At 49.3% G+C, this 15893-nt stretch overlaps 1 protein-coding gene across 2 annotated transcripts in view; it reads right to left on the reverse strand.

Moving 5' to 3' along the window:
- LOC119163309 (uncharacterized) overlaps positions 1–15893 on the reverse strand; it is a 135037-nt gene that overhangs the window by 70209 nt on the left and 48935 nt on the right. For both annotated transcript variants that reach the window (XM_075873698.1, XM_037415273.2), the window contains one exon: positions 8553–8868. In XM_075873698.1, the coding sequence (XP_075729813.1) occupies positions 8553–8868 (316 nt within the window). The remainder of the gene's footprint in view (positions 1–8552; positions 8869–15893) is intronic.

Raw genomic sequence — 15893 nt, forward strand, 5'->3', positions numbered from 1 at the left:
TGCATTCTCTGACGCTTCCGTCACGGCTTCTACATTGTGCTTCCGCACTCTATTGCAAATACTAAGCCGTACTCTATTGCGTATACTAAGCAATGATGACACGCCCGCTCAGACACTGGCTCGCTATTATCTGGGGCCATCACTGCGTGTATTCCTGCCGGCTATCCAAATTAACCAAGGTCCTCCATCAATCGAATTACCATCTTTGTATCGAGCCCTTCTGGCATTTCGCTGACGTTTGCAGGCTACGTTTCCAGAAATAGAGGTGGCTGATTCTAAAGTGGTGGACACAATGGCGGCCGTTCTACAGCCCTTGGTGCCCTAGCATCGTCAATCTGTAATGAACCGCCCTTGGAAACCAATCACTGCAGCAGTGTTGTCAGGGCATCTCCTGGACTTTGTCTGAGAGCTTGGCTGGGGCTTGCATCCCACTCGAGATCGGTTGCAGCGATGGCAGGTGGTTCGCACTTCCACTCGCCCTAACTGCGTCATGGTAGAGACCAATCGACATGCGACGATTGAATGTGTGGTCTCCCAGCGTTTTTTTTTTCTTTTTTTTTGAGCGGTCCATGGCGGTTTTCGGGGACAGGGTGTGTGAACACTCGTGACCAATGACCGATATCCGCACGGCCGCTTCTCCGCTCTAATAATAGTTGCGGGGCTGTTCAGCCTTTGGGGAAACCGATGCAAGGCCGTGGTTGCGAACTGCCGCCGGCGTGCTTTGTGGCCGATACTGGGCCGAATAAGAGGAGAAATCCTCGCGTTCCCCTCTGAAGAGCTTTTATTCCTCGGGTAGCACGAATTTCTGCGACATTGGTCGTGCCCTTTCGTCAATGTTGAACACGAAAGGGTAAAACTCGTTTTTCGACCGACGTAGTGCTAAGCAGTGCCCGTTGAGTAGGTATTCACGATGTCGTTTACAGCCAATTGTTTCATTACATCTATTGCATCGTTATACCCGTGTATCATGATTTTGCATTGAGTTCTTGTGTACATGCATGCCAACAGCGCCATGCAGACTAGATCAACCATGTCTTCATTGCAACGTAGTGATGTTTGTCGTGGCACATAGATGCGTCGAAGTGTATGTGCCCTATTACTGGAATGTTATGATCCCTTTGTTTTCTGTACATAGTGTAAATTTTTTTCCAAACAGTATGTGTTCATGCTGTCCCTTAGTAGAGTACCATGCGCTCTAAATTGTTAACTTTTTCTAAACACGCAGTGTTGTTCTCTAACTCGTTAGTCACTTTTTCTACACACTGCTAGGGACAGATTAACATTGTTCGGTAGAAGAGCAAGTTACACACTTGTATGAATGGCGAAAATCTGGTGCGGCAGCACTGCCAAGGCTACAGAGCCAAGTCACGCAGTTTCTTAGTACGCTGTGGCGCGTATATTGCAAACGCTAACTTTTGTAGACTACGTAGCCGAGAAGAAAAGATAAAGAGAAAGAAAACAACCATTATATATGCCCAGTCTGCACGAGATAGCCTATCTTGTGCAAACTGGGCTCCATCTTGTATGCCTGGATGTTTATTTTTAGTCAATATGTTTTTCAGACGCCTTTTCTCCGTAACAACATGTTTAGAATCGCTTGCGTTGTCAGAAAAAAGCTTATATCCTGGATTTTTTTTTCTGTCTTTATTTTTCTGGTGTCGATCTCACACTTTTCTGCCCCTCTGAACAACAGTGGCATCGCTCGGTTGTAGCAGGTGGACAATGAGGCTTGCCAGCGAGCTTGAGCGTGAGCGTGTGTTCGTTAAGTGATCTGTATTCACAGAGCCGATAGAAAAGCAGACAGTGGTGCGTTGTGCTATACTTTGCTGTGAAGGTCATAATAAAGAGTGCCTCCCACAGTGCAACTGCTTGGATCTGCTAAGAAACCTGGTACACGTTTGTACAACTTTTCGCGTTACTAAGTGTGACACAAGTTGTCATCATCAAATATTGCACATAGCGTAACAGGCTGCCAGTTTATTTGCTCTGGTGTGCAAAAAAGGGCTTATCTTCCAAATGGCCATCAACATTTGCTCAAAAGCCAGAGTAATGAAAGTTATCAGTGCACTATTCAAGGGCATCCACGCAATTAATCGCGCGGAGAACGATTCCGCAAAAGGGGGAAGAACCGTTTTAGAACTGGCAGGATTAGGTGATAGTGGGCCATGAGAAATTGGTTGGCAATGCCGGCGACTGGAAGCGCTCGGCGGATTTCGTGACTGGCGGTTGTCTCGTCCGCGATGTAATCTCTTCGACAACCACTCCCCGATCGGGGCCCCGTCCACGGACTTCTCTGGCCGGCTCGCAATCATTTAATTTTCTCTCAATATTTACACTTTCTCGCTCTATCTCTTTTAATCTCTCCTTACACCATTCCCTCGTGAGCTACTGCTGAGGTTGAGGTGTCGCACTCTGGTGCAGGCAGTTGCAGGGCTTACTTTTCATTTTTTCCTACTGAAAGTTCTCCCCACCACCCGGAAGGCTAGGACCTGAAATGTACTAATCAAGCTGTCTAGGAGATGGCATCTGTATAGAAGAATATTATGCGAAATCTCCAAAGGAGGAGGGGGGTAGCTGCCCCACTTCTCCTTCTCTGCGGACACCCATTGTACTAATAGTGTGCTGGTAATAGTAATATTCCGTCCATAAACAGTACTCTCTAAGGGACACGTGCGAACATTACTTCATTGCGCAATAAAACAGCAAACAAAAGGAGCAAGCGAGAGCGAGAAGGTTCATGCTGACTCGGATGCCTTTCAGGGTCATCCATCAACTACCGTGACACCCCAAGTCTTGCACATTGTCCTTACACAAAGAATGACAACTGGCTACGCGAGAGAAATGATGTCGGTTCCCTCTTACAAGTTCATGACACCAAGAACTGTATTTCAGTGTTCGCATGAGCCATCCACTGCGGCCCCCAAGATATTGTGGTGCTGATAAGTAACCCAGCTTAGAATAACAGACGGCTGGCCTAGTTAATAAGCATTCATTCTAAAGGTGAGGGCGTGCAACACGGACACAAGAACTAAATAAAAAACACCACAAACGCCGGCATTTGTGTGTCTTGACTTTTTTCTTGGGTCCATGTTTGGACGCCATGTCTACTATAATGAGTAAGTAACTCGGCGAGTTTTATCCAAAGCGTGACCCGGTTTCTTTGCATTGCCCAGTAAAAAGCACTCTCCCGCGTGTGCTTTTTGGTATTGTGGTGGGCATAGCTGTGCGCAAAGGAAGGGGGGGGGGGGGGTAGTTACCCAAGAGGGGGTGCAAAATCTGCCCCTTACCATGACTAAATAGGGAATGGGGATAAGGGGATGAACCATCACCCCTAGCACACGTTTAAAGGGGCCCTGCACCACTTTTTGAGCAGGGTCAGAAAACGTCGGCCATCAATAGTAGAGGCTCTTGACAACACGCGAGCCCAATGTAGTGCAGCACACAGCCTGGAATTCACAAGAAATCATCACAGTCAGCTCAAAAAATGCTTTCTCTTCTCTCGACAAATCACGGAATATACCCAAAAATCACGCGTAGCAAGCCCATCTATTAGCCATTGGCTGATTTGAACATGGCGCGCTCGCTCGTTAGAGGGATCACCGCGGGAGGCCGCTACCTGCCCACGCGTGCGCGCGCAACCACACTGAAAGAGCAGCACATTCGAAGAAAAAAAAAGAAAAAAAGTGCTCAAGGTCACAAGGCACGGGTGATGTTTTTCTGTGGCCCTGCCATCTCTCTCTGCTTAGCTTCCAGCGCTTTCGTCTGGACGAGAGAATAGAGAATGCAGCAAACCTTTGTAACTCCACTCGAACTGGACGGGTTCTTAAATATTTTGCGGCGTTAAATTTGTGAGGCAAACAAGCTCTTCCGGTGAATTCATTCCATGGTTACTTGAAAAAGTGTTTCAGGGCCGCTTCAAGGTGGAGAGGTTGACGAGGTTAGCGTATGACGCATGTGCAGTCACCGCAAACGCCAACTCTATCCTTTGTAAACGCTACTCTGAAGCTGACAGTTAAACAAGTATCTCGTGAGTACGTACCTAAGGATGTGGTTTATACTAGTCGCTTCTAAATACGCCGGCTCATAATTCACAAAAATAGTACAAGCACTTCTTGGAGATTATAGGACCTCGCAATATCCAGGGTTTAACGTCCCAAAACCACGATATGGTTATTATGGACGCTGTCAACTGAAGGTCTCTGGAAATTTCAACCATCTGAGGTTCTTTGACGTGCCCTCACATCGCACAGTACACGGGCATCTCACGATTCGCCTCTATTGAAAGATTTCAAGACCTAAAAGTCTTCGTTGCTACTCCGACTTCTGCCTCGACTCCGACCTTCATCAGTTCTTGATCGACGCAAAGCGTCGTTTCTCGGTCGGCTGTGGTTGGGAGTTGCCTTCACGAAGGGCGTACAACGTTAACTGAGATCACCGACAGTGACTGTGTTTCCTGCACCGAAGAAAACATCGAGCACTTGCTGCCCACTGTCCTCGATTTGCCTCAGAGAGACAAGTACTTTCCAAAGCATCGAGACGACAGGACGATCGGCCACTCTCCAGGCAGATGCTTCTAGAACACCGTTTCCATCTCTAGTTCAGCCCACAGGGCAATGAAAGTGGTCTTGCGCATCTTCGAGAACGATGGCATTGCGCGATCGCCTCTGACATATGCGGTACGTACCGCCCCGCAAGCATCAGTAAATTTACTGCTTTTTTTTTTCTTCCTCTCTTTCTCCCCTCCCTCTCAATAATTTTTTCTGTTCCCCTTTCCCAATATACTAGAACAAGCCTGCAAGGTAGCCTACGGCTAGCCTTCCTGGTCAACCACCCTGGCTTCTGGCTTTCGTTTTGCTTTCTTACCTTCGCTACGGCATTCGCAATGCGCCCGAAACGAGTTCGGAACGGAAAATCCTCAAATCGGGTCACTACGCATCGCCGGCCACCAGAGCGACCCGGGTTTACCGTACTAAGCGATCGCTTGTAAGCGCCTAATGACAAGGCGAACTTGTTTCGTGGTGATACATGTAACCTTCCTTCTCTTTTATTCCCTTCCCCCAGTTGGGGTAACAAACTCGAAGCGTGTCTGGTTGATCTCCCTGCTTTTCCTCCGCCTCCTCCCCCGGCTGAATGATCTTTCATCTCTTCGTGCCTCTCAGTTCTGCGGGACTTCTGCGTCATTCGAAACCATTTTCTGCAAACACTTCACCGCTTAGTGTAGCAAACGTAAGCATGCGAAATGGGGAGACGGGGGGACGTGAGCCACCTATGGGGTGCATAAAGTCTTTCCAGTTCTTTGACTTCGCAGGGGGAGGGGACGCAGCGACTAACTCTCCCGCCCCCTCCAAAGGAGAACCCTTAGCACACCTATGGTAGCAAACCGGATATTTGTTCTGGCTAACACCCTTGTCTATTTTTTTACATCTACCTTTCTTTCTCTTCCTTCTTTTCTGTCTCTCTAAGTGTGATGATCTAAGCCTAGTGTTTCGCGCGTATATTCTTGAGAGACCCCTTTTCTACGGCGCGGGCCAACCTCGTGCCATTCATCTCGCGCTGGGCGTGGTTGCGCCCGCGAAGCGGAACACTTCGACAAAAAAGGCTGGCGGCAGTAGAGGACTCGAAAAGCCCTGCCATCAAAGATGACCGCAGCCGCGATGTTCTTCTACACAATGCTCCAGGCTTCCGCGCCGCGCAGTGGATGCGGCTTGCGCAGCCTCGCATAGATCGTATAGGTGCCCGTTTTACCGCCGCCCTACGTGAAGCGACGTCGCATCGTAGCCGACACACGTTGTGCTTAGCAAACGCGGGGGCTGCATGGCTGCGTGCAGCCTTTCGTCTCGAAGCCCATGGCCGTGTTGCAGGTGGTCCATCACTCACGCTCGCGCGTGCTTACCCATCCACCGCTTCTCTCTTTGTCGCCGAGCGTAATAAACGCATGTCGCTCGTTCGCGACGTGGTCTGGCGTTTTCGTATATACCCTCGCGTTTTGTATATACTCGCTTTTTCGTATATGCTCTCAGTTTTTTTTTTTGTATAAACTCTTGCGTTTTTGTATATGATCTCGCCACGCTCTCGCTTCGTTGTATAAACTTTCGCATTTTTGTATATGTACTGGCATTCTGTATATACTCAAACGGGCCGAGGAAAAAAAGGGAAGTTGGAAAGCGGTGGGGATCTGCGCGTGTCGTGCGATCCACGCGTCGTCGCATTCGTGTCATTTGCTCACGAAAATGGGCGCAATTTCGTCCCGCTTAAAAGTGTCACGGAATAACGGAGTAGGGAAAAACAACAACAAAAAAAAACAAGACAATAAATTGAAAAATCGAGGAGTGTACGAAGAGATGCTTACGTTGTAGCGACAAAACGTGGTATTCCGGCAATAGTGGCGGATGTACAGTATATAGTCCCTTTTGCTCCATCAGGAAAAAAGAAGCATAGAGGAATCAAGCAACACGAAAAGGAAGCTTGCGGAGGTTCCTGGCTAGCCTGTGGCGTCGGGACGGGAGATGTGACGTGTCCGTTGCAAAAGGAGACAGTGGGGCGAAAACGCGTCGTCTGTAAAGAGAGAGAGAGAGAGAGAAAGAGAGAGAGCGGAAGTGCCTTTGCGGTGAGACCACGGTCCGGAAGTAGGGGAGACCGCCGGAACACGACTGTCGAGACTCCACGAGGAAGTGGGTTATTTGTGTCTCGTTTCCGTTTTGTACTGTGACCCGCGAGCCCGAAAGCAAACGGTATACAACTATAGATATTTGTTTTCTATTTTCTTTGTTTCTCTCTCTCCCTCTCTCTTGTTTTTCTTGCACGCGCTACATACAAGGCCTCTGTATGTCACGGTCGACTGGGAAGTGTCAGAACTTCCACGCGGTAACACCTCACCGATTTTACCTGCGCACGAGTAACTTGGGTGCCTCAACTTAGGGCACTATTAATGAATGAGTGAATTGCACGTATTCTGCGTAACAAACCTAACGTACGGACTTTTCTAAGTGGTGAGCGTTTTTAATGCGGGATCAGGTGCTGGTGATACCTGTTCAGCGCATTTGTATTCACATAAACGAAGAAAAGAAATGTAATGCGTGGAACGACATTGCATCTGAATGCACTGTATACCCGTCAATCCCCGCGTGCTTAACCTGTACGGCAGTTGACAGCACACTTCAACGGACCAACAGTTTAACTGCACAGTGGTTAGCAGGTTGAGGCGGAAAGGGAAAGTGGGAGGAAAAAGACAACAATAGGATGAAGAAAACTTCGAATACTATACGATTAGATCATACGCACCGAAAAGTAAATTACGTCTATGTTAAGCATCAAATTTTATGGCTCACTCGTATTGCCACTTCCGTACACAGGCTAGTGATAACGACCTCGTCCATTGACACTACTCAGTCCACGCCGAGCAGCTTGTCTTAGACGCTCGACTGTATGTGTATACGGTGTTGTATTGAAGTCATCGAGGCTGCCGTATTGTTATACATCCAGCATGGCGAGAATCTGCGCTTTTTATCTATCTGCTTGTCTGCGGAATCACGGTAAAAGTATCTGTGGAATCAGGGTAGAAGTAGCGAATTGGTTGACAATGTGGCTTATGTTCACATCACGTGGAAAGCCCTAGGAAACAGGTGACTTGTGCATGCGGCCCACGGAATATAACCTATCCTCTCGGCCTCACATGACTGTCTTCGTCCCATATCTTTTTTTGGGGAGTATTCTCATGAGCTACGCAGACATAACCAGTCTCAAACTTTATTTTTTATTTAAGCTTTAGTAAGGTATCCAGTGCAGTTACCATGTGTTGAACACAACCTTGAAACAAAACACACTATATCTTATAAAAAGACCCCCAAATTTTAGTAATTCTGTAGACAGATAACGATGCTGTTTGAATATTGATGCGAAACCAAGGACGTTGTGCGAAACCCCCTTTGAGAATGACTCGTATATGAAACATAAAAAAGCCTCCCTTCAAATGGCAACGTCATCCCACATTTCAATCAAGCACCGCACCCCCCTTTTTTACCCCATCTGGTTCTACCTCATCGCTCCGATTTTAACTGTTTCGCCCCTTTCGGGTTCAGATTCGGTCACTGCGAGAAGAGCTTGATACAGCTGCTATTGGGTAAAACGTCAGCGTTTTTTAAATCCAGCTTTCAGAGCACGGAACGGACCACGAGGTCGTGTAATACCCTTGTTATACAGGCAGCCTAAGCCGTGGTTAACGAAACCGCAGTTACGTGCCAGCTGCGGTTCGCCTATACGCGAAACGACGGTTATGTCGCCAACCGCGCTACTAGAAAATTGAGATGGGCAACCTTGGTTTAGCGGCGTTCTTGGAGGTGGCGTTAGCCACCTTAACTGAGGACCCTTTTTCACTATGCGGAATTGGTGAACCGGGGTTGGCGCTAACTGTGGTCTTAACCGTCGTTGGTTGTACCCGAAGTTAACTTGCGTGTGTAACAAGTGTAGAAGACCGCATCGTTTTTAAATATGACACATACCCACCAGCAGCACGCGTTATCTACATGAACACGCTCTACATCTCGATCACTAACCTGCTGTTAATTGCCAGGCGAAGGTCCTGCTCGCACGGGCTTGGCGCAGTGGATGCGACCGTGGCTCCGTCTTGCGTCGTCGCCGTCGTCTCGTAGATCGGCCCGCAGCCGGGTCTCGCCGGTGGCGCGTCAGGCGGCGGTTGGCTGGCGTACATTGCGTCGTGGATGGCCACCAGCTCGCCGTCGTCGCACCGCAGTCGCACCTCGTAGCGGCTGCAGACGTGCTTCGCCAACAGTGGCGCTTCCGTTTCGAGCTGCGCGGTCGCACTTTGCTCACCCGCCACTACTGCCGCTGCTGCTGCTGCCATTACTGCTCCTGCGCCACAATGAAGAGCGTACCATCAATGACAAATGCGAGAAAGCTGCACTAGCGTTAGGTTTAATTTATTTACCTCTAATTATATTGGTAACAAGCACAAGAAAACATTAGTCAATATTAGCCTGCATTTCACAATTAAATACGCTAAACTTCACAATTAATAGCGCACGCACTCTTCGCTACGGTGATTTTTCTAATGCTGTCACACTTAAACAGATCAACTTAAGTGCCTCAACCCGTAAGGTGGTCAGATTTGGGTGCACGTTAAAGAACCCCAGGTGGTCGAAGTTTCCGCGGAGCCCTCCACTATAGCGTCTCTCATAATCATATGATGGTTTTGGGACGTTAAACCCCACAATTCAATCATTATACAGCGGATAAGGAACTCTTCTGATGGTTCGCATGTTGCGGGATCGAATCCCGTCCACGACCACAACATTTTCGATGGAGGCGAAAATGCTTGAAGCCCGTGTTGGCCAAATTTCCGGGGCCTTCCACTACGGCGCCTCTCAAAATCATATAGCGGTTTTGAGACGTTAAACTAAAAAAAAAATGATACTTAAAAGCCCCACAACTGTTAAAAAGCAATGAGACTTGTTTGCATCACTCGCGTTTAAGAAGGTTAAGTGAAATACCTCAGCGCATTGCTTCCGGCAAGAACATTTTGAGAGATGCAAAAGCCTGACGATACCTTGGGAGACTTTGTCAGCGTCGACAGGAACGTGGCCGTAAAAAAATCTGAGAAAGAAAAGTCGGCCGAAAGTCGTGTGACACAAGAGTGAATGTACGTGTGCTGTCGGCGTACCAAAAGTCGTACGACCGCAATCTAAAATGACGCCACGTCACGGCGTAATGCCAAGATGATGCCGTACAATAGACTGGGAAGAAAATGATATCGCTGGAAAATGATATCGCTGGAGAGACCACGTGACTTTTCCGGCTGACTTCACACTTAGTGCATAGGTTGGTCAATTCACCAAGGCTGAAAGCAGCACGAGAGTTCGAGTTCTAATGAGCTCGGTGATGAGTAGTCTTGAAGTTTCTAAACGATAAGGCTGAGCAGAACATCGCTCTGTAGTGATCCGATTGTACACACCGATTGATTGATTGATATGTGGGGTTTAACGTCCCAAAACCACTCTATGATTATGAGAGACGCCGTAGTGGAGGTCTCCGGAAACTTCGACCACCTGGGGTTCTTTAACGTGCACCCAAATCTGAGCACACGGTCCTACAACATTTCCGCCTCCATCGGAAATGCAGCCGCCGCAGCCGGGATTCGAACCCGCGCCCTGCGGGTCAGCAGCCGAGTACCTTAGCCACTAGACCACCGCGGCGGGGCGATTGTATACACCGAGAGCAAGGACATACAACCATGCCCAGCAGCTGTCGTACAACACGCTTTAGAGTCTCTCATAGTGCGATACTTTATCTATACGGCGTGTAATAGATAAAAACGTATTGCTCCGCGTTGCATCAACATCGAGCGACAGTTCAGTAAATCGTGACACTTACCTCAGAAAACTATTCCTGCGGAAACCGCGAGAGATGACTACCGCGTAAGCGGCAGTCATCTCTGTAGTCATCGCTTAATACCTAACGAGTATCGGCAGACGATAGTCCTAACGCGTTATCACGATGTAGTCTGCCTCGGGGGTACAGCGGTTACAGTGCCAAGCTGCGGACCCGAAAGTCGCTGGTTCGATCCCGGCAGAGTTACTCGCGTTTCGATGGAGACAAGTTGTTAGATGCCTGTGTGTAGCGCGATCTCAGTGCGTGTTAGGGAACACCAAGTAGTCTGCATTTCCGGAGCTCTCCACTGAGGCGAGCCTCAAAACTCGTATCAAAATTGTAGCTCGTTAAACACCCAATTTTTACTATTATTAAATCTTAAGGTGTTTGACTAAGGCGGCACCAGTTGTACTCAGCATGCTACAAAAGGTATACACTAGCAAGGCTGAAAGAACCCTTCAACGCCGTCTCTTCTGTGCCCGGTCCGATTCTACACATTGCCGAAGGCGTTCACTTGGGAGGTGAGACGGAAGCTCTCACGAGCGTCGCCTCCATTTCGCGATCCGAAAACAAGAATAACCAACGAGAGAGAAAGAAGAAGAATGACTTCCGGAAGGTGTCGCCGCTGTCATCACACCCGGCCACGACGGAATCGTTCGGCCGGCTCGACAATAACGGCGACCCGTCTTACGTACACGCGGTCCCACGCCCAACTCAAGTCAAATGAAGGAGTGCCCGCGGCTTCCTTCTTTGCACAGACAACGCCCCTCGTCGCTCAGTTATAAGGCCAGCCTCGCACAGGCTCGCCGCGTCCCTTGACTCAGCTGCGTACGGCTAGGTCCACCCGTGCAGCAAGAATCAACGGCAGACCGGCATGGCGCCGCCTGGATTGTTCCACGCGTATAAAGCATACACGGGCGTTGCTATGGGAGGGCGGGGTCCGTGGAAAGGACATCTGAACGATTCCCCGAGAATGCCTCGAGATTACTTGAGGCGAGACGCCGCGGACGGGCCTGACAGGCAGCGGTCGTAACTGCGTGGAATAGCACGTTGTGGCACGTACCGGAGTCGAGAAGATGTGGGGAAAAGAGGAGGACGCGCGTCTGCAAAGTCTGCTTGTAAAGCGCGTCGACAATCGGTCTTCTCGACCGATTCCTGCGCCGCGTCTCCGACTTTCTCGGTTAATTCGTTTCGGATTGCGAGTGAACGCATGTTCCGAGACGAGGCGAACTCGATTTGTCACGCTGTGTGCCACAACACCGACGCCAGGACGAACAGAGCGACCAACAGGGAGCAAGCAACAACAACGTCGGACCGTTGCGTAGAAAACTCAGTATTATACGGTGCAATCTTTTCCATTGCAAACACGCGCCGGTTCCTTTATCGCTCGCCCTCATTCGCTTCCGCCACGCACTCCTAGTCGGCCGTGTATGTGATTTCCGGGCTGTCGTGAATCAGGAAACTTAGAAAAAAAAAAAAAATACGCACTCCATTTACGTTCTGAACACGCTGCTGGCTTCGATACCCCATTCACCCTTCCTTCTACATCGTGGAGCTTAAAGCTGTTTGTGTCTGATCCATTTCCCTTTCTGTCCTTCTCTGTCGTCAATAGCGTGCAGTGCTGCTAAAGCCGTAGCGCAGAATCGAAATACTTTGGTTTCAACGTTAGACTCGGAAAAATACAAACGTTAAAAGCCATGTCCTACGTGAAAGCCACAGATCGGCTAGACGATGCCTCGCTGTTGTCAACTGCATGCCCTATCCTATCCAAATGGGCGTCGGCAGGGGGGGGGGGGGGTGCAAAAGGGGCACTTGTCACCTACACAAGTTACACCAGGACCACTTCCTCCCAGAACCAAGATGCAACACAGGTTTGCACACCACAAGACAAAATCTTCCCGACGACGCATGCCGATCCAACCTTAATCCGGGAAAAAAAGTTCTGTTTTCAAGAACCTCTATTGAGATTTCACCACCCATATTCCATAGCTCTCGTTTCGCGACGAGTCTAAGTATCTCAAAGCCATGAGAGGTTCATATGCCTCTTATAACGCTGCACCGATGCCAAGACAGACCTCGAGGTCGCCTGGAAGTCTTGAGCTGTGCCTCCGCATTTGTTTACGTCTACGGGTCGCGCCGCACGCGGATGGCCCAGACAGAGGAGTGCATGCGTTTTTGTATGGACGGAACAGCGGGACGTATGAAACAGTTTTTTTTGCCTTCCGCTGTGCGAAACTGATTGCGTTCAGCGCCGCTGACGCGCGCGCATGTACGCGAGCACGCGACCGAATCCGAAGAGAAAGAGTCGCGGACGACGGCATCGTCGCGATTCGTCGACCTTCCCGATCGCTTGTTCGACGTCGTTGTCGTCCTCCTTGTCGATACGCGTGGCTTCACCCCAGGAATGGCGTCAGCCCCTGTACGCCTTAGTCGCAATCGCAAAGGCACCCCCCTCCCACCCCCTCCTTCGATACGCCGCCATACTGTACCTCGGGCCTTTCAACCGGACGCGCTCCATTGACTGCACCCCCCCCCCCCCTCGATCCTTTTCCTTACTTCCTATGTGTCCCCGCAGCCTTCGTCGTCTGCTCGTACAACCGTGTGCGGCATGTTTTGGAGGCGGCACACGCCCACACGAATCCCTTGTTGCTGTAGCTGTGTTTCGTTTGTGTTCACTTGTTTTTTTTTTTTTTTTTTTGCGGTCGCTGCGTTCCAACGATTTCGAGGAAGCGCATTCATAGGTGACCCTGAGAGCCATTGTGATTCATTCCACCTAATCCCAGCATTCGTTGATTCGTTTCCCCTCTCCACCTCTCCACCAACCCCCCCCCCCCCCTCCCTCCCGACCAAACAACTGCTCGGAGTGCCGTGGCTTCGTTGCGGTCGTGGTTCGTTGCGCTATATGCGGCGGCAGCGAAGTGGTTTTGTTGCGTCAATGGAGAACATGGCGGCAAACAGCCTAATGTGTTTAATGTACATATGTGTCTAGCGTTGGGTCCTTCAGCATTTCGCTTCGATCGAAATGGCCGGTATTCGATGCCGCGACCTTCGGCTCAGCAGTGAGTCACCGTAGGGCCGAGACCACCATGACCGGTACTTTGGGAGAAGAAATCCTGGAAATACCTCCCGCCCTACCCCATAGCCTCTGCAACTTTATCACTGGGTGATTCTCTACACAAAACCCTTGCCATGTGCGAGCCTTGTTTGCTCGCTGTCACACTGCACTTCTTGTTTCAACGGTTTACCCACCCACGTTCGCCCTAGTTTCCTCTTGTACACGTGCTCTAGTACAGTAAAGTTTCTACTACTGCAAAATCAATACATTAATTTCGGAAGAACAGATATATGATACTGTGTTAGTTCTAATGTGTGCGTCAGGGCGGGGCCTAAAAGAGAATGCTCCATTAGAAGGTTTATTAGTTCAGTGATTCTTTCTAATTATGAACTAGATGTTGAAAATAAGCAACCTCGGTCACTGACAAGAAAAAGTCGAATTCGCAACCTTTGACCTGCGCTCAAATGCGGTATCAAACACTGGAAACGAGGCGCATAATAATACGAGCAAATGATGCTACACCTCTTCGTTGTCTGGGTTCATATGCTCTGGTGCTTGGATTACTTAGTCATCGCGTTTCTGAGAAGCTTACCGATACTGCAGCGAAGTTACGCTACGCCTAACCCACCGAAACGCCGTCTCCCTTGATGCGAGCTTGGCAGCATGAACTTCGTGAACGCTTCCAGCAATCACCTGTTTTCATGACCACGCAGACACCACTTGCACAGCCGCTTCCTATAGAGTGATCGATCTCTCTTTTGTGATTAGAAAAAGTGTTTAACGATTTAGAGCACTCGGTACTCTCTTTTAGGGGGTGAAGCTCCTTGAAGCGGCACCCGTTCGTCCCTCGTCGTAGTACGTAAGATGTCTTACGCTTTGACCTGCAAGGTGGTGCCGGTGGGAAATTTCTCCTGTGCGTTGTTGAACAATAAAAAATTCGCAGCGTGCGCGTTAATCAAAAGCCGAACTCTCCTGTCTTTCATTCCCCATCAGCAGCCATTGGCAAGTACATTGAGAACTATCTGACAAGAATAAGTAGCTACGTTATACTCACTGGGTGTAACCTCATTGGTTTTAGAAAGGTTTAGCGAGCGTTGGGCCGCAGTGCTATGAATACAGTGAACTAGTATATACCAAGACCTCGAGGTGGTTAAAGGTGGGAAGTAGATACGAAGCGCAAGCCGTAAGAAAGTGTGCGTGTGCCACCTCTCGTTTAGTCCTTGGAATGTCCGCTGGATGGCGGTGCTTCTATATGTGGAATATATGATGAAAAGATGCGAGATGGTGGTACTTGGAGTTTTGAATAGATGAACGAAGGGACACACAGACAGATGCATGGACGGACGCACGGATGGCGGCACGGACGGACGGACGCATGGACGGACGCATGGGCGGATGCATGGACGAACGCAGGGATGGACGCACAGATGAACGTGCGGACGCACGAACAGACGCACGCACGGTCACACAGATGGACGCTTGGACGGACGGAAGCAAGAACGAATGGACGGACGGATGCTTCGCCCCACTCTCCATCATTCACTCCGTGGATATGCTGCCTTTTTTTCATTAAACAGAATAGCTTCTTATAGGATGGCTTTAAACATTACGCCTCGGGTGCTATATTGCACTTGAGCGCTGTTACGTTATCAAAACAGTTATTTTTTAAAAATAACAGTTTTGGTAACCCACAACACATTCAATTGAAACTGCATCACTGGCGTTGCTAATTAGAAAGTGAAGAGAGCATTTGCCGTAAACTCACAAACCTTCCCAGGGCAACTAACGAGGTTTTCAAGAAAATAAAAGTCCGGTTGCGCACTCTCGGTGGCATTTCGAAAGCAGAATAACTCTTCGCGTGACATCGTTGCCTTCGGGGCGGCTTACCGCTCTCCAATAGTAGAGTGACTAGTACTCTGCATAGCTATATCTCACCTATTTAAAACACACAAATGACGTAATCAGACTTGCGGGATCATAATGTTACACACGGTGGTGTGGGAAGGGTTATAAAAGCAGGTTAACTAGCAGGTTAACTTTTTGCTAGACTTCCTTGCCTTCGGGGCGGCTTAACACTCTCCAATAGTAGAGTATCTAGTACTCTGCATCGCTATATCTAACTTATTCAAAACACACAAATGATGTAATCAAAATTGCGGGAACATAATGTTACACACGATGGTGTGGGAAGGGTTTTCGCTTTAGACTGCAGCTACTTTAACTTCCAACTTGAGGATACTGAGTGCAACGTTTCTAGAATAAACTCAAATGGAAAGCTCCGCCGGAGGGGCGGGCCACATGGCGGTCACGAAAACTAGTGGTCCTGCCATACGATCTCGCTCTAGCGACACGGGGCGCGCGTGTTGGGATCGGCCGCGGCGACGTACGTCCAAGCGACTACCGCGAATAGTGCGCTGTATTCCCAGGTCACTTCGCGGACTGTTTTTGGCACTGC

This window comes from Rhipicephalus microplus, chromosome 9 (genome assembly GCF_043290135.1).
Source record: "Rhipicephalus microplus isolate Deutch F79 chromosome 9, USDA_Rmic, whole genome shotgun sequence".
In the NCBI taxonomy this organism is placed as follows: domain Eukaryota; kingdom Metazoa; phylum Arthropoda; class Arachnida; order Ixodida; family Ixodidae; genus Rhipicephalus; species Rhipicephalus microplus.